The sequence below is a fragment of the Nicotiana sylvestris genome, chromosome 5 (assembly GCF_000393655.2).
Source record: "Nicotiana sylvestris chromosome 5, ASM39365v2, whole genome shotgun sequence".
Classification (NCBI taxonomy): domain Eukaryota; kingdom Viridiplantae; phylum Streptophyta; class Magnoliopsida; order Solanales; family Solanaceae; genus Nicotiana; species Nicotiana sylvestris.
In genome coordinates, this window is record NC_091061.1 from 167,306,220 (window position 1) to 167,331,032 (window position 24,813).

Here is a 24,813-nt window from a genome sequence, read left to right on the forward strand (position 1 = left end):
ACATAAGTTTAAAGGAAAATATCTAACCTTGCAAAAAGGTTACGGATGAAGCTCTCAGTTCCAAGAATATCTTTACTTCACTATAAGACTTCTAATTCACAAAGAAACGTGAATTAGAATTAAGCAAAGTAACGGATTTTGAGAAAAAAATTCATACAAAGTTACAATGCGTAATAGCAATACGATTTGCAATTCTAGGAGAGTACGGTACAATCTTTCTCAAGAACATCATACGGAAATTTTTTCCTACTTCGATCCGCCGTTATGTATTGTCGCAATTGACGTGTGTTGGAAGGATTGTCAAGAAAATCGGCTCAGGTATATTAAGGTTAAGCCCTCCCTTCATTTTGGCATGATCTCGTAACTACATATGTTTGATAACGAGGCATAAAAAGAACTTCATACTCCCGAATTTATATACATTATCCTAATCTCATAAGTTACAATATTCTCCCTTACTGGGACTTCATATTCAATTGAGTATTATCTTCTTCTAGTCAAGAGAGCAAAGAGTTTATATATACGGTATTACAGTATTTTCATTACCATCGCGCTATAATCGATGGGCAGGCCTCTATTAGGCAACCTCTGATCAGATGGTAAGTTATATACCGAGCCTACTGTGGCTGAGCGCCTATGAGCGAGCCCAGTTGGCCGAGATACAGAGCCTAGTATTGCTGAGCACCTATGAGGCCTATATATATATATATATATTTATATATCGAGCCTTATAAGGCCGGACAACTATTTTACTTACTATATTGAGAGAGTTGAGTCAGTATTAGCAAGTGAGCATATCTTCAGATTATCTTTAACTCCCATGTACTTTTAATTATTATATTATCAGTTCAGTATCAACTTTCAGTATATTGCCTTACATACTCGGTACATTATTTCGTACTGACGTCCCTTTTTGAGGGGGCGCTGCATTTCATGTGTGCAGGTTTAGACAGACAGACGGGTAGACCTCCTCATTAAGTGTTGCCCGAGTTCAGCTTGATCGGTAAGCTCCATGCCCTTCGGAGTTGCCGAGTCTAGAGTTTTATGTACATCTTATGTATATATGTATATATGTTTTGAGTAGGTCTGGGCCATATTCCGATCACAGTATATCCATTAGTAGAGATTTGTAGACATATCCTATTAGTTAGTGCAGTATGTTGGGCTTGTAGGCCTTTAATGTATACTTTATTGGTTTGCCAATTGTAGTAGTTATGACGGCCTTGTCGGTCCAGCCTTATATTGATGTTTAGTCAGCATTCGCAATTGTTTTGCAATGTGGCCCATGGCCAAAGTATGATATTACATGTTCAGAGCACCTTAGTCACAAGTTGGTATGTAAGGATAGATGAGGAACCGGGCGCCGGTCTCGCCCCCAAGGTTTGGGGGTGTGATAGCCCTGCTCCACTTTTGGAACCCAATTTCATTCGCGAGGCAGTTAGCTACTTCCCTTTTTTATCATGCAATTGCTAAAAAAGGTCAAAGAATTCCTCCAATACTGTGTGACAAAAAAGAAATGCTTAGTAAAAATTCTACAATGGAACATCTTGCACATATTTTCATCAATGTAATGCGTGCAAAAACCATGATGGGTGGCGGTAAAAACTTTTTTGAAGCCATTCCCAATAGATAGATTTCGATCAGATATACTGCAAAATTCATCACTGTCGTCAACAATGTGCAGCAGCTTTTCAGAAAAGTTGGACCAAGAATCATTGCACTCTTCATCGACTACACAAAAATAATTGAAAAATATGATTCTTTGTATCATGTGCCATAGCAGACAACAAACAGCCTCCATACCTGCCACTCAGAAATGTCTCATTAACAACAATAACCTTTCTCATACGCGTGAATCCCTTAATGAAAACTCCAATATATAAGGAAAAAAGATCTAAAATGTAATTTATCATCAACCATCAAATCAACAATACTTACTTCATTATAGGACAACATAATATGGCGATAAGTTTCCAATAAAGTATACCCCTCTTCCTGAGTACCCCTGATAATAGTCTTAGCTATTTCACCTATCTTCCAGCTCCTCCAGTAAGTAAGATTTTGATTAAAAGTTGCAAAAATAGCATCTTTCAAATCTGACGGAGATGAGCTTTTGCCATTAACATATCGTTCTTGGTAATATGCACCCAAAGTCTTCGACGACGCATTAAGATGACAACTTGATATGTGTTGTACCCCGTATGTGTGCTCACCATGGTACTTGACAATAAAAAACCTATCAGAACTCTAGTAATACAAAACCTATCAGAACTCTCATAATTTGAAGCACGTAACTTCCACGGGAAACTTACATCTCAACATGCCGCTGAAGTTAATTTTCTACTACTCTTTCTCATACGAAACGTAAAATGCATTTTCACATAAACAATCTCCAACTATTTCCTTAAATTCAATTTGTTGTCAAAACATTTCCCAAGGAAAAAATCTGTACCATCAAGGTGGCTGTGTTTTATAGCTAACGGGTCCACCAAGCCTTCATCTCCAGCTGCCCGACTTACAATATCTGGGAGCTCTTCCACTCTATCTCCATCTTCTAGACCATACAAGTTCATTTTATTGTCATAAAAATCATGCAAGTCATCACTAAATTCACTAAAGCCATCTTTCAATATTCTTTCCTCGTCTACTTCTAAAATTGATGGTTGTGTTGGTGGTGGTAGTGCAACTCCAACATATGAACCTTGATGAGACCTTTTAACAGGAACTTCATCCCCTTCTTTAAACTCATTTTCAGCCATAAATATCTTCATACTATCATTTGTAACATAAAGGAGGTACGATTGCAAATCATTGTCATTCATAATGAAGGAAGGAGGAATCTTGTCCCTCTTTGGTGCAGAGCTAAGTATATATGTAATATTTAAATTTCTCTAGGAACATGTTAGTTTTCCATATTTAATAATGACATCAACAAATTCGCCAAATGTATAATTGCTAGGTATATAGATAGGTACTGTAACCTTTCTATAGGAATTTCAATGCCAACTAGTTGGCCCCTCAACCCATTCATCAGAATATAGACCGCATATTAATATATAATCTCCCATCAATCTATTGTGAACCAATGGTCTATTCTAATTTCTAACAGGGTCTATTGTACACCAGTGATCGAGCACTTTGCAGGAATTTTTTGCAAAAACCCAAATTAACAATGACGAAGAAGATGAGATGAAAACACTTACTAGATGAAGGAGGTACACAATATACCACCTAGAATGAATTATCAATCCAATGTACCGTCAATTTCTTCCCCAAATTTGTCACATTCGAAAAAACTCAATTTGTCGATTTCTTCAAAATAAATGGTAAATCAAAAGAATGAAGCTTTGAGAGGAATGGAGAAGTAGGGAGATGACCTCTATGTGTTGTGCAAGAAAAACAAGCTGCAATGGAGGAACCAGCCGTGGAAGATGGGAATTGGTGCGGCAGATGAGGCGGGAAGGGATGTGATTCTTTTAAAATCTGGTAATATTACTTTTTATATAAGTTGGGTCCAAAGTATAATAACTGAAGCTTTAGGGGATAAAGATTCAACTTGTCCCTTCATTTTTAATCTCACTTAACCATTAATTAAGCATGAAGATCAATCCTACAATAATTAAAATCTGAAGTTCACTTGGCCAATTCAAGTTTGAAAAGAGGTCATCTTGCCAACTATTCAAGTTACACCTTTGTTGTCAATAAAAAATAATTATATTTTGCTAGCTAAATATTTAAAATTATATATATATATATATATATATATATATATATTATATAAAAAAATATATATATTTACCGGGTAATGTTTTTTTGAGCGGCTATAATATCTAATTTTTCCAAAGCTTTTCTTTCCTTAACACAATCACTTGAGAAGGTCAACGTAGAAGAAAAGAAGGTAAGACTTTTTTCGTAGACCAGTCTATGCCAGAAGAGTACTTCGTTTAATTTTATAAAATATTAGTACTAGCAATAAACAGACGACATTAATTAAATTTAAAATTCTGACATCATCATCACCATCTCCATTCGCAATCTCCATCTCCATCTCCATTTTCAATTCTCCAGCTCTGCTCCGCTCCGCTCCGCTCTGGAGCTCTCCTCTTCCCCCACCCCCACACCTACCCAACCCACCGCCCCACCCAACACAGTCTTTCCAGTCACTCTTAATTGATGCAATTTAAGTCACGTACTATTTCTTAGATCCGAATAAATTTACAAATCCCTCTTCGGTACTCTCTCTTCTCTTACAAATGCAAACCTACTGATAATTTAGATTCATATTTTGAGCTATTTTTAATCTGTCTGTCTTATTATTTGATGCGATTTTTATTTTTTTGGTGATTTTGTAGTGTTAAGTATATTGAGATGGGAAAATTTGATCTACTGCCGATTCCTAAGGACAAATCGGTGAGTTTAACTCTTTCCTTTTCTCCTTAACTTTTCCTATTTATTGCCTTTTTTACAGCTGGGTTTTGGCCTTTTTGGGATATTTGATGAATTTCACTAGATATTTTTACTCTTTATGACATGCCTTGCCTCTTTACTTTTTCTGCTTTCCTTAATTAGCTTGGAATCTTTCTATTTTTGGTAACTTGTAATGAAAGTTGGAGGCTTAGAGCTCATTAGGGTATTTCTTTGATTATATGCTCTGAAAAGATAACACACTGGGTAATTTCTTGCCATCTGCTTAAGCCTTGGTGGGCAGAGTTACCCGGTACCTATGCTGGTGAGCGATACCGATAGAATTATCGAGGTGTACCCAAGCTTGTCGGACACCGCCATCATAACATAAAAAAGCTCACACGGTGTTTTTCTTTTCCCTTGTTTGAGTCTTGGGTTATTTCTGTAGCATTACTTTGATCATATGCTCTGAAAAGAAATAATCGATGTGTGCCCTAGCTGGCTCAGACACCACCGCCGTTAAAAAGGACAACTTATATGGGTTCTTTCTTTTCTCTTATTTGAATCTTGGGGTATTTCTGTACCATTTCTTTGATCATATGATCTGTTGTACAATCTTCCTATTTGGTAACTTTTGATGAATTTTATAGTAATTATGTTTTTATCTGTTATTTGAATCTTGCATTTTTTCTGAAGCATTTATTTTGATATAGGCTCTGTGATAAGTAGCTTGTGGTCTTCCTATTTCCGTAACTTGTAGTGTTAAATATATAGTAATTAGGTTTTATCTCTTATTAATATCTTGGGTTATATTGTAGCATTTGTTTGATCATATGCTATGTGGTAATTGCAGTACTTAAGGGAGGAACTTGCTAGGGTAGACGAGAACTGGGCTGCTGCTCGGTTTGATTCACTGCCTCATGTTGTTCGTATATTGACCTCGAAAGATCGTGAAGGTGATGTCCAGGTCTTAAAGGAGCAGAGTGAAATTATTGAGGAAGTTGTAGATGAAGTAGTGCATGCCTACCATGGTGGCTTCAATAAAGCTATTCAAAATTATTCTCAGGTGTCTTGTTACATCGTCTCTTGTTTATTTATTTCATTTTGAGGAAGTAGTGAATTTCCTAGATATGCAAATTTCTAGTTTCAAGCAAATATTTATGTAAGCGTACTATCCAAAAAAGAGATATTCATACTGAATGAGATGCTGATTTTTTGCTTTATCTTCCATGGATACGATATTATCCTCTATCAAGTTGGTAGTCAGTAAATACTGAACTTATGGTTCACAATGGTTGCAGATTGTTAATTAGCAGAGTACTGAATTACGATGAAGTAGATCGTAGATCATGCTCTTTGATGTCTCCGCCATGTTCAGAAGTTATTAATTGATATTCTCAATATATAGTAAGAAATTAGTGCTATATGAAAGAAGTAATCTCCTTTGCATGTGCATTGAGGAATTAAAAAAGATATGAACAGAAAGAAAGCTCACTAGTGCAGAGCAGATACATAAGATCCTGTCATCTTTACTTTCCTCATTTTTATGGTGATTACAATGACATGTGTAGATAATGGAATTAGTGTTGTTGAATAGGACTCCTACCCAGTGCATGAATCCTGCATATAGGGTTTCTTTTATCTTTTCCTTTTTGTCAATAGAAGTTACTCTTGTATCTAAAAAAATCTTAATGAAGAAAAAAATTGAACCAATGAGTTTGACATCAGCCCTTACTTTGCGCCCAAAATAGGAAAGAAAAATGAGAACACACTAACCAAAAAGCTTGTTTACTATGATTAGATAGTAATTTATCCATTTTACAATAGCATCTATTGATATACGAAAGCAGAGATACTTGTGTGTACAAGAAGTGCAGAATCCTAGAGTGTCCCAAAAAAATTATAACCAAAAAGCTTATAATAGATTGAATTCATAATATAAACTAACCTAATAATGTCGCTGTTGATTTCACAATTTATGAAATCAATCGAATTTATGTGTTAGGTCTTTCTGAAAGGGGCAAATATTTAAAGGTCTTATTAAAGTTATTCTCTATGGCAATAACGTGAAATGAAAATTGACTTGTATCTGGTGAAGTTGATGCTACTTCTGAAGTAAGCTCAGAAGAGGGCTTCTTTCAGCAGCCTGAAACTTGAGTTTATGTATGTAATTACTGTTAAGCAATTGCTGAAGTCTAGTTTTATGCTTCTCTTTTGCCTTTTCTTTTTTATCGACAGATATTCATCTTATTCTATTGCTCTGCTTTTACCTTCAGATTTTGCGGTTATTCAGTGAATCTACTCAAAGCATTGGTGTTTTAAAAGGTGACTTGGCGGAGGCTAAGAAGCTTCTTGGTGCCAGAAACAAGCAGTTGCATCAGTTGTGGTATCGCTCTGTTACATTGCGACATATTATCTCCTTGTTAGATCAAATAGAAGGCATAGCTAAGGTCAGTTGTCTTTATGCTTTTTATTTTTTTTATTAGTGCTGTTGTTGCTGTATTCTTGCTCCAGTCCCTGCCATATCTCTAATTAATTGCCGAGTTTAATTCAATACGTGCTGTCTATCTTAAGAATGGATAGGTGCATACTAGCAATGAAAAAGATGTTTAAACTACTTGATGTACTGGCGATAGGAGGTAAAATGATTAGAATGGTTCCCTGTAATTGGGGTTGTTTCCCAGTTCCAGTTCTGTTTCTTTTCTTGTGTTGAGCTGTAAAGTTTACTCGGTAATAAAAAAATTTAGTTGCCAAAAAAATAATGTTTAAACTACTACTTACCAAGAAAAATGCTTAAACTACTTTCTTTGAAAGATAATTTTGAGTCTTGTATCTGTGCATCCACTTAGAAGTAGAAAGCTATATATATTTTCTGAAACAGGTAAGGATTTTATAAATGACAACAACCAAGCACTAAGACAGTGCTTGTGATTACATGTTATTGGGTCCCTCCCCTCCATACAAAAACAAAAAGAAGGGATCTCATCTATACAGAAGAACCTAATCCTGTAGTAAATTGATGTAATCTAGCATGCTGTCTTCATCCTTTACATTTTGGGTGTTGCACCAAACAGCAAAAAACCATAGACATCTGAAGTTGGATATTACTTTGAATCAGTTGAAGGATTCAAAATATAGTTTTTCAAGGTCTTACTGAAGAGTAAATATAGTTTTAATTTGTCGATAAAGAAAACTACCAAATAGCTTGGGCCGTGGCTCTGGAGCTCTGTGCTATAAATATGAAGCTATAAAAGGACATTTTCAGCGCATCCAAGGGTGAGGCTCAGAGGTCATGAAGCTGGAATAAAGATCATAGCAGGCCATGGTTTGAATCCCAGTGGAGGCAGAAAAAGTTGGATGATTTCCTTCGATCAGCCTAAGTTTTTGTGGATAAAATTACCTGGTAGCTGAATAGGTGAGAGGATGTAGCACCCAGTGGGATAGTCGAGTCGCGTGCAAGGTGACCTATACATCACTGTTGTAAAAAAAGATAAAAAAAGAAAATAGAAGAACCTCTCAGTAGGTAATTAACATGATTAAAATGGTCATATTGTTAAACTGTTCATGCTAGTATCCATGTAGTTCTGGATCAATGGTTTGGTTGTAAAAGCATAGTGGAATATAATTGTCATGTGTTTTAATCGCTGTGTTCAAGTAATTAATCCCAGAGAAACAGTACAGTATGTATCTAAAATACATCAATCGTATAAAATTATTCCGAAAAGGGAAAAACCATTAAATACACACAGGTCAATGCCCGAGATTCTATATGATAAGTAGCTCATCGCAGTTGGAAGTAGTGATACAATCTATCCTCTGTTTGGCACACGAATTCTTCAATGAAATTTCTCCCTTCCCTTTTTATGTCTTTTGGTCTCTCGCCTTCTGCATTAAAGAAAGGTAATTTACGTATTAATTTTTATTGACCTGATGCTTCTTATACCTGTGAGAAGATGTTTGACCAGAATTATATTCTCCTCCTAATCTGATAAAAGGAAGGGCTGGCTTTGGTATTGCTTAGCGGGTTAGTTAGTAAAAAGATGAGGCCCTATGGAGATTGCTGATTGGGCTATATGAGCTTGACAGGATAGTTAGGGGTGGTCTTTCCGTTCTACAGTTTAACTGTATTCTATATTATCATTAAGACTCACGAAGCCGAGAGGATTCTCTATTAGTTACTAGAAGGGTCAAGGGTGCCAGGTTGAGGATAAACTGTTGAACCATTCTTGTGGGGAGCAGCTCTCAGTCTCAATAATGAAAATATTTTGTAAATTTTTTCAAGTCCATGACTAATTGGACTTTAGTAAACTTCATCTGAGCACTTGCTCTTCCCAAATTGTGGTATGAATTTTTCATCTTGGACTTGCCTTATATTTGTATTATGCTCTTGGCTTCTCAAGTGTTTATGATGCTGCCACCTTCCCGGAGACGCCTGTGCAGCAATTTTGATCAAGAAGAGGCTGCACGTATTGATGACGCTATGCTGATTCTCAGATTCCTTCAGCGCTTTATTTTAGCATTCATTGCCCGTCTTCATTCTTGTTGATGCATTACCTTGTCTTTTCTGCCACAGGTTCCTGCTCGTATTGAAAAGCTGATTAATGAAAAGCAGTTCTACGCTGCCGTGCAGTTGCATGTTCAATCAGCTCTTATGCTTGAGCGAGAGGGCCTTCAAACGGTGGGCCAATTAAAACTTCATAGCTGATTCTACCTTCACATTTTCCTTGTGGCTGCTCGAAAAAAACGGTGGACAAAATTTTAACACACTGACTTTTTTTGTCTCACGTGGATCAAATTTCTGTACTTTGTTCATGATACCTAGTTTGAAATGTACGCTAAAACTGATTTTTGTTAAAAGAGGCAGCTTTTTGTTCTATAGGAATTGCATTGATATTACAAATGCTGCATCTCCTGTTGTCAACACTGCATAACCAATTTCAAGCTGATGAGCAAGTTTTTAGCACTAATCTCTTGTAGCATTGTTTGTTGGCAATCCTTGCTCAATGTTGAAAGGATGGCCCAGTGTACTTACTGTATATTGCTGGCGTCACACAGGTTGGTGCTTTACAAGATGTCAGATCTGAGTTGACAAAGCTACGAGGAGTTCTTTTCTATAAAGTTTTGGAGGATCTGCATGCCCATCTTTATAATAAGGGTGAATACAGGTACATATTATTTACCCCTGAGTCTATATAAACCTTCTAGTTTTTTGAGATTGTATACATGCCAAGTCTCTCATTTGTAGACATTATTTCTTTTTGATGGATGAATCTGAAGTTTGATATCCATATCTTGCTGTCTTTATCCACTTAAAATATTGAAGCTGAGGCTTCTTCTGGCAGTGTGACTTGATATTCTGTATGTTGACATAACTGGGTGGTTAACTAATTTCATTGTGCTTGGAATTAATTGAGCGCTGTTTTGGAGGCGATTCTTCTTGTACTTTGTTATCCTCAACTTTCTGTTAAAGAGGAGCCACATGCTTTTAATTTTAGATGTTTCTGTATGTTTGGTTAACATTGTCCTTCCTTTTGCAGCTCAACTCTCTTCAGTATCAGTGAAAGGGATGATGAAGTACCGACCACTGTTGCTGTACCATTGTCCATGAACAACTCGCAGCCTCTCTCTCGAAGAACTAGGTTGCTAAAAGGTGAAAATCAGTTCGGCTCATTTGGACCTGGGGATGGATCTCACAGAACTAGCTCTATTGATGGCAGGTAAGACAAAAAACTTAAATGATGTGGTTCTGTTGGTAATATCATCCTCAATATTGCTGCAGATGACCACATGTAATCTAGACCTACCTCTTCCATTGATTTCATCTTTAAGTGAACTTGACAGAATCCTCATTAAACGCCTTGCAGTGATAGTTTAACTTTATCAATCTTTTGGTAGATTCTCCATCTATTCTTCTTCTGGTGCAAATGATAGCTGCTGAGTCACTTTCTTCTGCCTTATTTGCAGCTCTGTAGCAGAAGGTCATGATGAGGATGGTGAAGATACTGTGTCAGATGGCTATCCTACCTCTTTAAGGATTAATGGCACTGATGGTGCTTCGAAGGATGTCAAAATGGTTTCTCATCAAATTCCGACATGGCTTTCAGAATCTACACCAGATGAATTTGTTGTAAGAAAGTTGCCAAACCCAACTAATTTGGGGTTGTGGCATAGTTGATAAAACTTCTGATATATATTCATAAGAGTGCTAATGATTCTGATATATTTCAAATGTAGGAAGCAATCCGGAAAACTGAAGCCCCGTTGCATGTGAAGTACTTGCAGACCATGGTGGAGTGCCTTTGCATGCTTGGGAAAGTTGCAGCAGCAGGAGCCATAATATGGTTAGTCCTCATATTCATACCTTTGGGCCAACTGGAAGCAAAGCTCTGAGTTGATCAGCTGAATTCTCTTCTTTTTTCGGGTAGAGATATGTTTTAGAATGACCTCATAGGCTGTGGGATTCAAATAGGTGCTAACCAAAAAGATAATCTGGCAATAGGGGAGGGGTGATTCTGCCATTGATGGTGGAGAAATGATCAAAGAAAGGTTGTAGAGCTTTGCTGGTCAGTTGAGATAGAGAAGCTCTTTTAAAACTTGTAAACGAACTGGCTAAGACCCAATTTCTCAATACTGCAAACCATGTCAACTGAAGGATGACATTCACGGTCTTATGGCAGCTTTGCACTTTTGGCACCTATTAGCAAATAAATGTATTCCTGATAATGCTTGAATACAATGCTAATGGAGGTTACCAGAACTAGGCAAATTACATACTTTACCCATTGATCTTGTCCCCAAATCCCTCTTACACACCTGTTAAATACAGGAATAATATTACACATCAAAACTTTTAACGTTGTATCAATTACACACCACTTCGGTGTTTGACCAGATATGCTTAAAGATTGCTATAACACGTGCTAATCAGCATCCGACACGAGTCATAAATCAAAAAAAAAAAAAACCTCTGCCCCCTACCCCCACTCCACCCCCTCTACTCATCTTCCAAAAAAAAAATACAGAAAAGAAAAAACCCCACCCCCTCATCTCCCCAGCCCCATCATCTTCTCCACCACCTCCATACTACCACCAATTCTTCCACTACAAGCACCTTCTTCCCTAACTATAGATTCAACTCTTTGCTCGATTTTTAACAAGTTTTAACAACATCCATCACAAATCCTTATACAAATTTCAAATTCAATCTCAAGCCCAAAGCTTCAAACTTGTTAATGGTGTTTTTTGAATTTTATCAAAATTAATTTAAATTTTTATTCAACATAACCACGAATTCAAACTAATTTTCTAGGTCATGGAACACCAAAATCAACAAGACCCGTTTAAATTTTCAAGCTTTTTCAAGAGGTCAATAATGGTGATTTTTACAAGACCCAATAACTCCTCTTTTTTTTGTCTTTTTCTTTTTCTTCTTAGTCATGGGGGTTGGGAGAAGAAACATGAGGGGTAGACAAAACTAGGATGGAGGTTGAGGAAGAAGACGAAACGGGAGGGGGGTGGGGGGAGGAAACACTGGTGTTTGGGGTTGGGGAAGGAGACATGGGTTATATTTTTTTCTTTAATTTGAAAAGAAAATAGTTAAAAAAGGGAAAAATAAAAAAATACTTAATTTCAGATGAATTTTGTAGTTTTTACGCGCCTCTTTTATGTGTAATACACGCGTGTGACACATAGCAAAAGAGGTGCGTAATTGACACACCTTTAAAAGTTTTGGTCTGTAATATTATCTAACAAGTGTGTAAGAGGGATTTGAGTACAAGGTCGATGGGTAAAGTATGTATTTGCCCCAGAACTATGATTCGAGACTATGATTTTATCTTTGCTCTAAATTATGATGATTTCACTTGTTTACTTTTCATGATTGAATTGGTTGACACTTATATTTTTTCTTTCTGTAAAGAGGTTATCTTTTTCGTGTGGTATTTGAATATTTAGTCTCTGACATTTCAACAGCCAAAGGTTGCGGCCTACAATTCATGAGATAATCACAACAAAGATCAAAGCTCATGCAGAAAATGCTCCACGGCCTGGCATTGGCCAGGCTGCCCAAACAGCCATTACAGGTCTTCACTATCTAAAAGGGCAGTTGGAGAGTTTTCAGTCATCGAAACAGAAGCATCAGAATGGGATATATCTCGCAGTGCTACTAGCAGTCAGCCCTGTTTCACCTGTCATGGCTCCTACAGGAACAGCACAGGCTGCTGCAAAGGAACTCCTTGATTCAATTCTTGATACTGTTGTTCACATATTTGGTAAGTGATAATAAGGTCTTGCAGATTTCTTCATCAGTTTTGCTTCTTCATTCCTTATTGATTTTGCTTCTAGTAATCTACATTCAGCTCCACAATCTCTTACTTTCGGTTTGTGATTGCAACTGGAACAATTTCCAGAGAACCATGTCATTGTTGGAGAACTTCTTGAGTCAAAGTGCTCGCAACAAGTTGACTTGAACACGCCTAAGTCCATGCCTACAGACATCAGTTGGAACCCTGATTCAGATGCATCTCGTGACACTGGAGGCTATAGTGTTGGCTTTTCATTGACCGTCTTACAGGTCAGCTTCTTCCATGTTAATCATTTGCATCCTGATGCCCAAAATCCCCTGAGTTGATTAGATTACAGATGTATGGTGTAGTAACAAAGCAGTGCCAACTCGATGATGGATGATACAAATATATTCACTAATGTTATTTGTAAACAGAGTGAATGCCAACAACTCATATGTGAGATCCTGCGAGCTACTCCAGAAGCTGCATCCGCAGATGCTGCTGTCCAAACAGCAAGACTTGCAAGCAAGGCCCCTTCAAAGGATAAGAGGCAAGTTAATGGACTGCTTATCACTGTTCTTGTCCTTTTGTTTGGGGTATATACTATGTTAAGGGGAGGGACTGGTTGAAATCATGCGCATTCATCGAGTCAAATCCGTTTTAACATATCTCTTGATGCTTGTAACCAAATTGGAAAGGCTAAGGGCTACTGACATATCTCTTTTTGTAACCAGCACATGACTAGCTCAGGATTTTTTTTGGGGGGGGTTTTGGGGGGGAGGGGGAGGGGGTTCTCGTATCTCTTGTTTCTCTATCACAATTTGTATGCTAAGGACTATAATTGTTAATAAAATATTTGGGGCATTGTTAGGAAAAAGATATGGCCCAATTCTCTTAGTGGGGTAGAGTAGCTGGAAAGTGGCAACTACTCATAAATTTAAATCATTAATTTTTTTTTATCTGTTGATGGAAGAGGCACTTATTAGATGGAGATGACAGACTTACTTCCATAAACTATTGAATGAGGAGGGAGACAGAAGGATTGTACTTGGTGACTTGGAGCACTCCAAGGATTATTGTGATTTTGGGTATTGTAGGGGTATTAAGGTTGAGGGGGCGTTGCATAAGATGAGCAAAGGTAGAGCAATTGGGCCAGACGAAATCCCGACAGAATTTTAGTGGGTTGTTCCATGTCATTTTTAGGACAAAGACGATACCCAAAGAATGGAGGTGGAGTACGATGATACCGTTGTACACGAACAAGGATGATATCCAAAATTGCTACAACAATAAGGGTATCAGGCTGCGAAGTCACACTATGAAAGTTTATGAGAGAGTGGTGGAAGTCAGGGTGAGGAGTGTGTCTACTTTTGAGAGCCAATTCGGATTCATGTCGGGGCGATCGACTACGGAAGCTATTCATCTGGTGAGGAGATTGGCGGAACAATATAGAGAGAGGAAGGAAGACCTGCATATGGTGTTCATTGACCTAGAAAAAACATACGATAAAATTCCGAGGGAGGTTCTGTGGAGATGTTTGGAGGTTAGCGGTATTCTGGTAGTGTACATTAGAGTAATGATATGTATGATGGTGCTAGGACTTGGGTTGTGGACTGCGGGAGGTGACTTAGAACGCTTCCCAGTTGTGATGGGTTTGCACCAGGATCGACGCTTAGCCCATTTTTATTTGCCTTTGCGATGGATATGCTGACGTGACACATTCAAAGGGAGGTGCCATGGTGCATGTTATTGCCTATGACATAGTGCTGATTGACGAGATGCGAGGCGGGGTTAATGCAAGGCTAGAGGTTTGGAGACACACCCCGGAGTCTAAAGGTTTCAAGTTGAGCAGGACCAAAACATAATACTTGGAGTGTAAATTCAGTAACGGGACTCATGTAGTGGACGTGGATGTGAAACTTGATACTCAAGTCATCCCCGGGAGATATAAGATTAGGAATGAAATTATTCGACAAAGTGGGAGTGGCCCCCTATGAGGACAAAGATGCTGGAGTCGAGGCTGAGATGGTTCGGGCACGTAAAGAGGAGGAACGCTGATGCTCCTGTTAGGAGGTGTGAGAGGTTGGTCATGGCGTGTCTGAGAAGAGGTAGGGGTAGACCCAAAAAGTACTGGGGAGAGGTGATTTGGCAGAACTGCTGTTGCTTCAGCTTACTAAGGACATGACCCTTGATAGGACTATAGGAGGTTGTGAAGATTGAGATTTAGGGTAGAAGGTTAGTAGGTGGTCGTGAGTTTCCCGTCCATTATCAGTGGTATTAGTAGCACTCGTATTTTCATATTCTTAGAGCTCTATTTACACCATGTTGTTTTGTTCGCTTTAATTATCTTATTTTCCTGTTGTTACTGTTCGGTGCTACTTCTTCTTTTCCTCTTCCTCTTCATCTTCTTCTTTGCACCATCAAGTTTTTTGATATTGTATCGCACCATCAAGCTGCTTTTTCTCACTTTTTTAAGGGAGAAGCTCTTCGCCCTATGATTTTCACACAGTTGACATTGTTAGAATGTGATTGTTTTACGTAAAGACTAAAAACAAAACCTAGCCCACAAGCCATCTGAAGTTTTGTGCCTAAGATTTCTTCAAATGGTATTGAATTGCAGAACAGATGGTTCACTTTGGGCATTCTGTAGTTTTCCAGTGGAAATTCATATTTCACTTATGCCCGCAGAAATACATCCAATTTTAGCTGGTGGCAGCACTATGAAAAGAAGAAACGTAAAGTAATTGTTTTTTTGTTTGTGAGCTAAGTGGTGAAAATGCTTTCCCTCTTGCAATAAGATAGAGTAGTGGACTGTTGTGGAACTTGGATTATTGATGTCATCATATATTGTTCTCAACATTTCGTTTTCCATGGAAAAAAGGAACTAACTTTTGTTCTGTTAGCTATCGTATGTCAACTTTCTCTCTAGTGATCATGGACCATCTTTGATTCGTATTGGTTACAGGGATGGGTCAGAAGATGGTCTAACATTTGCATTTCGTTTCACAGATGCTACTGTATCCATTTCAAATCAAGGTATGTCAGGAGGTTTACCAAAACAACAAAGTTTCTTAGCTTTAGATTCGTTTTGTTGGGCATTGTACATGTCTATTTTCTTATTGATCTTCCTACTAAAATAATGAGAGGGTGAGAAAGCTTCTTATTGCACCTTCATCTCTTGTTTGGTTAGTTTAATGATTTGACTCCTTAACAATTTTCACTCAGGGGTTGATCTCATTAGGCAAGGATGGAGTAAGAGAGGCTCCAATGTGCTCCAAGAAGGTTATGGTACAGCAGCTATTCTACCTGAGCAGGGAATTTATTTAGCAGCCTCGATATACCGGCCTGTTCTTCAGGTTTGATCTAATCATAATGCTATAATCAGTCCAAGAGTACTGGAAAGGTCTACACTAATTTTACTCCAACATTCTGTGAACAGTTCACGGATAAAGTCGCTTCCATGCTGCCACAGAAGTACTCGCAACTTGGGTAAGCTGGATTCTTTTTTACCTTATCTTGTTTGATCTATCATGTTTTCAATATTTGTGTGAAATGTAAGGGTTATTGATGACAAGTAACCTTCTTTTCACATTGACCCCACCTTGAAGTGATTTGCCTACTAACCAGCAGAAGCACTTCCCCACCAAAGTAAATAGGAAATTAGGATTAATTTCATCTTGCTTTATTAATTCTACTGCTTTGGTATAGAGAAATCTATATTGCTAAAGAAACAGTTAATGATTTAGCATATTTCTGTTTTGGTGTTTACTTTTCTCATTTCCATGTTGCGCTTATAGTGTAACAAAATGTCCTAGAGTTATGGAAGGCAATTTTGTCTCTGTATGTTTGCGTGATTTTCCTTAAAAAGTTTGATGGAGTTATTATATTCACCGAGGACTGTTTGGTCTAAAAGCAAGTTATACGAGGATTAGTAATGTGGATTACAGTACTAGTTGTAATTTAGGAAATACTTATTATTGGATGTTTGGTTTAATTATATTAAAAAAATAGTATATAGTGTATATTTTAATTTTTTTTACAAAATAAAATATTATTGCTACATGAAGGGTTTTTTGTCATTTATAGTTTTAATCCATGTATTACTACCACACTTTGTGGGATTTTACTGGGTTATTGTTGTAGTAAACCATGTATTACTAATCTTGCGTTCCTATTCTACATTCTATCCCGCATAAAATAATATATAGATTCAGGTATAAGTTATGCGGGTATTATTTATGAGGACAACCTGTTTCATAAACTGTTTAATTGCCCCTATACCAACATCGGTTGCCAACAGTCTCTGGCACCTCCCAGATTTTAAAGTTGTATGGGACGTTGCAGCACATGCCTGTGAAAAAGCTGCTCCTAGGTGTTTGTAACAGGTTTTAGATGCTTATTAGCTTAATGCTAGTGGGTATCACATCTTCTACGTTTTTGTTTAGGAGCATTAAATGCACTTTCAACCATGTTATTTGTTCCAATAGAGGTTGCATCAGCAATATTGCAAATCTAAGTTTCATTATAATCTGACCCTCACCCTTAACTTTTACTTATAATTATAAGCAGGAATGATGGACTTCTGGCATTTGTGGAGAACTTTGTGAAGGATCACTTCTTACCAGCAATGTTTGTTGATTATCGGAAAGCTGTACAGCAGGCAATATCAAGCAAGTCTCTTAACAGGCTACATTCTCTGCTAGCTAATGAGAGTTATTGAAGTTGCAAAACAGTCGTCTGTTGTTAAAACACAAATAGGAACTTTAATGGTAAACAAGAAGAAGAAGAAAGCTTGCTCACATTAAATGGGAAAATAATCATGAAAGAATATTGCATTGCATGCTGTTATCAAAAAGAATATTGCTTGCTTGATTGAGAAATAGATTTGAAGATGTGGCATTGATGAGACAAGTTCCTAATTCCATTGTCTTTTTAAGCATCCAGCCAAATACCTTCAACGACACCTTTTTGATTGATTTTGTGACGAAAGTTTGATTGATGCGGATCTTTGTGTTTGATCTCAAAAGTTCCCAGGCCATCCACACATTACACTAGTGACATATTTCCTTAGCATCGATAACCTTTCTTGTGTATTGCTGCTTTTTTCTCGATAGTGGAGTCTTGCATCTATCTGTCCATGTATAACATATGAACAAGTACTATTACTAAATGATATGCGTAACCATGCATCAACATACTAGCTCTTGGCCTGTGTATTGGTAAGTTCAACTTTATCCTACATACCGCCAAAAGTACAATAAATGACAGATACTTGATAATTTTACTTATTAAACACCAACAAGTGTGGCTGGGGCTTTGGTCTAGTGGTAAGAGCACAAAACGTGATGTGCGGGTCGATTTGAACTATGCCACAAACAAAAGCCTGGTATTTAAGTGGAGAAAGGTAGAAGGGCGGGGCCCCATTATTCACTAAGTTTTGAACTGTGTGCTACTGGCCCTCTGGGATTTCTTGGTCATAAAAGAAACAGCTAGAGCAAATTTAGAGATGGAGTTTAAGGTGATGCTTAATATTCACAATTTTCCTCAAATGTACGAGAAATATAAAATCTGCTTTGACATTGTTGAATTGTGTAGATAGATACTATAAAGTTGTAAAACTTAAAGTTCTTTTGTAGGCCCAGCGGCATTTCGTCCGCGCGCACATGCTATCACATCTTATACCCCATTGGTTGAAAAAGGTCGACCTATCCTCCAAGGACTTTTGGCAATAGATTTCTTAGCAAAAGAGGTACTATATGTTCATTGCTTTTTCTGATAAATCTTGGATATTTGTCATTTCGTTATTTTTGAGCAGGAGTCAAATGCCTTAAAGTTAATCTGTTCTCTGCTGTTAGCAAGTACGAGCGATGGTTAACATCATAAATTGTTGTATACAAGTGAAGACATCATTGTTTTTGTCCTCTTATGATATTTTACATTCACACAGGTGCTTGGATGGGCACAAGCAATGCCAAAGTTTGCTGTTGCTCTTGTGAACTATGTTCAAACTTTTCTTGAAAGAACATATGAAAGATGTCGCACTTCATACATGGAGGTTTGAACAATTCTTTCTCCTTTGGTGGTTTTTAGTATAGGTAGAGAGGTGCTTGTATCACATATCTTGCATTGTTATTACTTGCCATCAGTACTCTCTTAGTTTGTTATCATGACATATCTTGTACTGTTATTACTTGCTACTTGCTACCAATATTCCTGTCATCTTCTCTTTTGCATTCTTGGATTTAGTTTTCTAAATATCTTGTATTATTATTATTTTCTATCCGTGCTTCTTCCATTTTTTCTTAGCCGAAGGTCTATCAGAAACATTCTCTTTGCCCTTCCTGGGTAGGGATAAGGCTGCGTACATACTACCCTCCCCAGACTCCACTTGTGGGATTACACTGGGTGGTGGTGGTTGTTGTTGTAGAGAGATGCTAATCAATATTTCTTGTTCCGAAGAGGATCGTCTATAGAATGGGAGGATTAATTCTCTACTGTTCTTTAATCAGAATAACTCTATATATTCAGATGAGAAAAAAATTTCTTTTCAAGATACAAGTAGTCAAAAGTCTTCCAAACAAATCAGAGAGTTTCCTTAGGAGCATACCCTTAATTCTTATATCATCATGTTTATTATCTTTTTCCTCATAAAAGGTAAACCTTCCCTTTGTGGGGCATAGTTAAAAGATGGAGTAGAGTATTATTAGGTTGCCTCAATTTCCTCATTCCATCTTTATTCCCTTGACCATCCTATATCTTATTTATTCAGGCAGTTCTTGAGAAGCAAAGTTATATGCTCATTGGCAGACATGACATTGAAAATCTGATGCGACGCGATCCAGCCACTACATGTTTACCCTGTTCAATTGGTGAGCTAAATGCAGAAAATGGTGCTGCCTATGCTGAAAATTTGGAGGTTGAAATGGAAATCAGTGACACGTTATTGAATTTGCGGCCAATCAGACAGGTACCTTCTTGAGCAGTTTTTTTTTTTTTTTTGGGAGGGGGGGAGGGGTTTACATTTAATAGTTGATGATTCTTGGGCTGTTACAAGATGCACTGCATATTTTCCGTCTTTGTAGCACGTTTCTGTCATCAACTGGTTTACCTCCATTTCATGCTTATTGTCTACTAAATGACTCCGAAGAGTGTTACTTGATCAATGAACTACAAGGAAAGCAATGGGATATTCACAGTAAAAATTTAACATTATTACTCATGTTTTAAAACAAATGCTGCTGGAAAATGCCTGTGTAAAAAAGCTTTAGATTAAATGGGAGATACTTACCGACACCGTGGCTACATAGATAATAGCTAAAGAGGGCTAAGACTTGGTCCAGAATGATCAGTATCAGACCTATTAGAAATGCAATGCTTTTGTTCTAATTGGAATGAAGAAGAAGAGGAAGATGAATGCTAATGTGAAAAGAGGTGGAATTACTACTTGCTGCATTACCCCATAAATGAGATGAATGTGAAAATAATGGAGCAATAGATGATAGCATAGAGCTGACATTGATTCAGAAAACTTGTCAAGCTAAATAAGTTGATTTAAATTTTCTCTGTGCAGTGTCAGAAGATTTTGAGATGATAAGCTAGTTTCGATTCCTTTTTGCAGGAAAACTTGATTCGTGATGATAACAAGTTAATTTTACTGGCATCTTTAAGTGATTCATTGGAATATGTTGCTGATTCAATTGAAAGGCAAGTTCTTAAATCTTTTTGCAGTATTGTCCTTCGTTTTATAATGTTTACTTGAGATTGGAGAACATAGAGTTTTTCATGTGTTCTCACATAGTTAGGGAGAGGACTGGACAGACAAGCATTTATGAATAACTGCACTCATGACATAGATAGGCAAAAATATGTCTGTTCATTTGGTTATGGTACACTAATTTAGTTAGACCGCACAATACCTGCCGCATATTTGCCTATCATTTGTCATTACCAATCAGCAGTGACAACTCCTTGGCGTCTTACTTTGATACTCCTAACCGACATCTCATCTTTTCAAATTTATTTTTATGTTTTTATCAATTTTGGACCCGTCCGTTTAGAGTTTTAATTCGTAGAATGATCTATAATTTTTAATTTGACCACACGTCTTATTTGTGTGACAATAGGAAGGATTTCTCTTACTGAAAGGAAGAAAAAGGTTTTCTAGAGAAGAGGAAAAAGAAAAGTTGTCTTGAAAACATAGACACATCTGAGATACTGGTACCCTTAAAATTGCTGCGTCTGCCTCCTCTTCCCCTCACAAGCTCTTTCCCCTCCCCAAGGTTGTTGGCTAAATGCATCATTTTTCATTTAGGGGAAGCTTTGACATTGATTGTTGATTGAATATAATGAAATTTTCTGTTTGAACTTGGAATACCTTTTTATTGCTAGTAAGCCTAGTTCTGATGCAAATTACAGGCTTGGGAAGATTTGCCCTAGCACATCAAATCAGGTAGAAGAAAATGAGAAGCAGAAAGCTCCAAAGCATTCTAGAACAAGCAGTACACCTCCTAAGGATTTGACATCTTTCGCTGAAGAATATAAGAAACTTGCAATTGATTGCCTCAAGGTTCTTCGTGTGGAGATGCAATTGGAGACTATTTTTCATCTGCAGGTTTGTGGCATGTGTGGTGAATTCCATTAACTTTGTGGAAGAGGTTACAACCAACAGTGGTGAACAACTCTTTACAGGAAATGACGAGCAAGGAATACCTGGATGATCAAGATGCAGAGGAGCCGGATGATTATATAATTTCGTTAACTAACCTGGTAAATATTTCTTCGGTCTTTGCTTATTATAATTTTCCTACCATTTCCTCGTAAAGATCTCTTTCCTTACCCTTTACAAAGTCTCCTTGTGCTAGTATTTTGTTGTGGTCTATCACATGATAGCTAAACTTGTATGTTGATTTTCTCTTGGAAGGGTAGCACAACAATATCATGTTTCTTGTATTTTATTTTGTATCCCGACATCATTACAGGGTTTCATACCTCCTCGGTGCCCCATTGGTGATATTAATTCTAAAGAAATATACGGAAATTTATTAGAAAATCACTTAGAAGATAAAGTTTTATAACAATGTGTGAAACATTCTAAGCACTTGACGAGTAACTTAGGCTTCGGGGACCAGCTTAGTTGGTATGAACTTAGAGAACTTGAGTATATAAAAATGGTACTGCCATTTGGCCAATTGACTTATAACTTTCCTTCTGGAATGGCCTCATGTGGTCTTTAGAACAAATACTTAAAAGTCGTTCAGAGATGTGGATGGCATGGACTGGAGAGGAGGAAAATCATCTCGCTGTGTTTGTTGTGTAGCTTTCTCCAGAAGATTTGAGAAACCATTGAAGCTAGATGACAAACGCTTATATTTTTGCTTTTGCATATTACTCGTTCAGGGTTAATTCATTGGTTTTCTTTCTTCCAATTGCATCTTTTTGGGTTTGTTATCGACCGATTGAATTTTTTTGTCCTATTCTATTTAATTCTTCACTCTTATTAGATAAAAGTTGAAGAACCTACACTTTTAGTATATCTATGTTTTACTCTGGTTTCTGTAATCCAGATAACACGCCGGGATGAGGAAATGGCACCCTTCATTGCAGGATCAAGGCGGAACTACATATTCGGTGGTATATGTAGTGTTGCTTCAAATGCATCAATCAAGGTCTGCATAGAGCTGTTCTGTTGAAAAAATTCTAATACTCAACTGAATTTCTTACCACCTCCCACCTTATTCTTCTCTTTTATCACCTCTTAGGCTTTGGCTGATTTGAAATCTATCAACCTGTTTGGAGTTCAGCAAATATGCCGTAATTCCATTGCACTGGAACAGGTGGTTTCTCTTTCCTTGAAAGGATTTCTTTATATTGCTTCCATTTATTGAGCTAAATGCAATTCAATTAATTTGATCCCTCAATTAACACCTCAAGGAAACCAATGTGCTATTATCTGTCTACTCAATGATTCTACTTAATTTTCGTTTTTCCTTCTAGCTCCAATGCTTGCGTTATTATTTTCCCCCACAGCATAGCTAATAGTTTTCTTCCAAGTGGTGTAGGCTCTGGCTGCTATTCCTTCGATAGACGGTGAGGCTGTGCAGTTGAGATTAGATCGTGTTAGAACGTACTATGAGCTGTTGAACATGCCATTTGAGGTAATTAAGTCTGGAAGTTCACGTCGTTTAATTTTATGTCATGCTTCTGATATTTAGTTGTATCATGTGTGTAACCATTGAATTCCTTTTCTCAGGCCCTACTTGCATTTATCGCGGAGCATGAGAACCTGTTTACATTTGCAGAGTAAGTATATTGATGTTAGTGCGGTTAATAGATGTGACAATTGGGCTACAAGTGGTGATAAGAATGACATTCAATATCTTCTCTTCAGGTACTCTGATCTTCTAAAGGTCCAGGTCCCGGGTAGGGAAATTCCAGCTGATGCACAAGATCGTGTAGCTGAAATTTTGCCCCGCTAGTTCAAATTGAAGTGCAGCAAGAACCCTGCGTTTATTGGAATTTGCTGAACAACAGTGTTTGCAGATTGATTTTTTTCCGTTGCAGAGCTTTGTGAAGTGCAGGCATATGTATAGATTGTCGGCTATGATAGTGGGTGCTTAAACTGGAGTTGGAACTAAATTGCATGGAAGAAGCATAACCATAGTGCACCTTCAGATGGACGATAAATGTTCATGGTTTTGGTCAGGTCTGATAGACTTATTGTTGTTATTATTCTTTTTGTAGTCATATTCTTTAGTGTCTTGCATCATTTTTGGCAAGCTTTTATTTTCTTCTTGTTCATATGAAGGGCTTTTCTTTAGTTTGGATGAAATGGATCATGTCTGTAAAATACTGTATTGAGTAATAAAAGATCTTTGCTTCAAACGCTGATCTTTGCATATTAACCCTTTGGCTATTAAAGGAAATTGACACTTAAATTTTTTTCAGAGGGTAAGTTTAGTGGTGCAACTCAAGGAATGGAAGGAGATGTGAGGTTGGATTCACAAGTCATCCCTAGGAGGGAAAGTTTTAAGTACCTTGGGTCTATTATACAGGGGATGTGGAGATTGACGAAGATGTTACACATCGTATTGGGGCGGGATGGAGGGAATGGAGACTTGCTTCCGGTGTTTTGTGTGACAAGAAGGTACCACAAAAACTTAAAGGTATGTGTTATAGAGCGGTGATCAGACTGACTATTTTGTATGGGGTTGAGTGTTGGCCAGTCAAAAGCTCTCATGTCCAAAAGATGATGGTAGCAGAGATGAGGATGTTGAGCTGGATGTGCGGACATACTAGGTTAGATAGGATTAGGAAATTGAGTTATTTAGGACAAGATGGGTGTGACCCCTATTGAGGACAAGATGCGGGAAGCAAGACGCCCAGGTAAAGAGGTGTGGGGTTGACATTGGGGGGCATTAGGAGAGGTAGAGGTAGGCCAAAGAAGAGTTGGGGTGAGGTGATTATGCATGACATGGCACAACTACAACTGACCGAGGACATGCCCTTGATAGGAAGGTGTGGAGGTCGAGGATTAGGGTAGTAGGTTAGGTAGTCTAGATTATTCATACCGGTAGTATTAGTACGTACTCTCGTGTTTGATTGGTATTATGTTTCTTTGACTACCTGTCATTTTTTGCATTTCGATCATTTTACTATCTTGTTATTTATGTTGTTTTTACATGGCTTTTCGGTGTTGTCCCGTCTTGTTTTTCTTTTTATTATCATGGTGCTTATGCTTTCCTGGGCCGAGGGTCTATTGGAAACATGCATCTCTACCTCTACAAGGTAGGGGTAAGGTCTGTGTACACACCACCCTCCCCAGACCCCACTATGTGAGATTATACTGGGTATATTGCGAAAAAGACGAGATAAATTTCTTAAACTCTTTCATAAGCTACACGGCTTAATTAGAAGAAACTCCATTTTTTTAGCGTATCTTCCTATTAGCAAAAATCTCAATTTTCTTCATGTTTTTGACGTTCATTTGCTCGAAAATTTTCATGTTGGTTTGCTGCCATCCAAGTATGTTTAGTTTAATAGTGACCTTGTTGGCTTTTAGCATGTATTTACAATCTTTTATAATAGCCCTAAGAATTTTCCAGTTTCATTTTGAAAATGTTTTATG

The 24,813-nt window shown here is 37.5% G+C and overlaps 1 protein-coding gene across 1 annotated transcript; it reads left to right on the forward strand.

Moving 5' to 3' along the window:
• Positions 1–3,987: 3,987 nt before the first annotated feature.
• On the forward strand, positions 3,988–23,570 carry LOC104235708 (exocyst complex component SEC8). Its single transcript, XM_009789522.2, has 27 exons — positions 3,988–4,232; positions 4,353–4,410; positions 5,258–5,470; positions 6,681–6,854; positions 8,978–9,082; positions 9,460–9,569; positions 9,942–10,121; positions 10,369–10,531; positions 10,639–10,745; positions 12,376–12,674; positions 12,813–12,976; positions 13,124–13,239; positions 15,655–15,725; positions 15,915–16,045; positions 16,129–16,178; positions 17,259–17,359; positions 18,326–18,438; positions 18,637–18,744; positions 19,459–19,656; positions 20,308–20,393; positions 21,105–21,300; positions 21,378–21,455; positions 22,253–22,354; positions 22,448–22,522; positions 22,748–22,843; positions 22,939–22,988; positions 23,077–23,570. Exons 2-27 carry the CDS (start codon positions 4,369–4,371, stop codon positions 23,162–23,164), a joined length of 3,216 nt encoding a protein of 1,071 aa, XP_009787824.1. The 5' UTR covers positions 3,988–4,232; positions 4,353–4,368; the 3' UTR covers positions 23,165–23,570.
• Positions 23,571–24,813: the final 1,243 nt, after the last annotated feature.

Excerpts from the sequence above, each read along its gene's own strand:
- LOC104235708 (XM_009789522.2), top strand. The coding sequence starts at position 4,369 with ATGGGAAAATTTGATCTACTGCCGATTCCTAAGGACAAATCG. Across the intron at positions 4,411-5,257 it reads CGATTCCTAAGGACAAATCG|TACTTAAGGGAGGAACTTGC; the intron begins GTGAGTTTAACT and ends TGGTAATTGCAG. Across the intron at positions 6,855-8,977 it reads AAATAGAAGGCATAGCTAAG|GTTCCTGCTCGTATTGAAAA; the intron begins GTCAGTTGTCTT and ends TTTCTGCCACAG.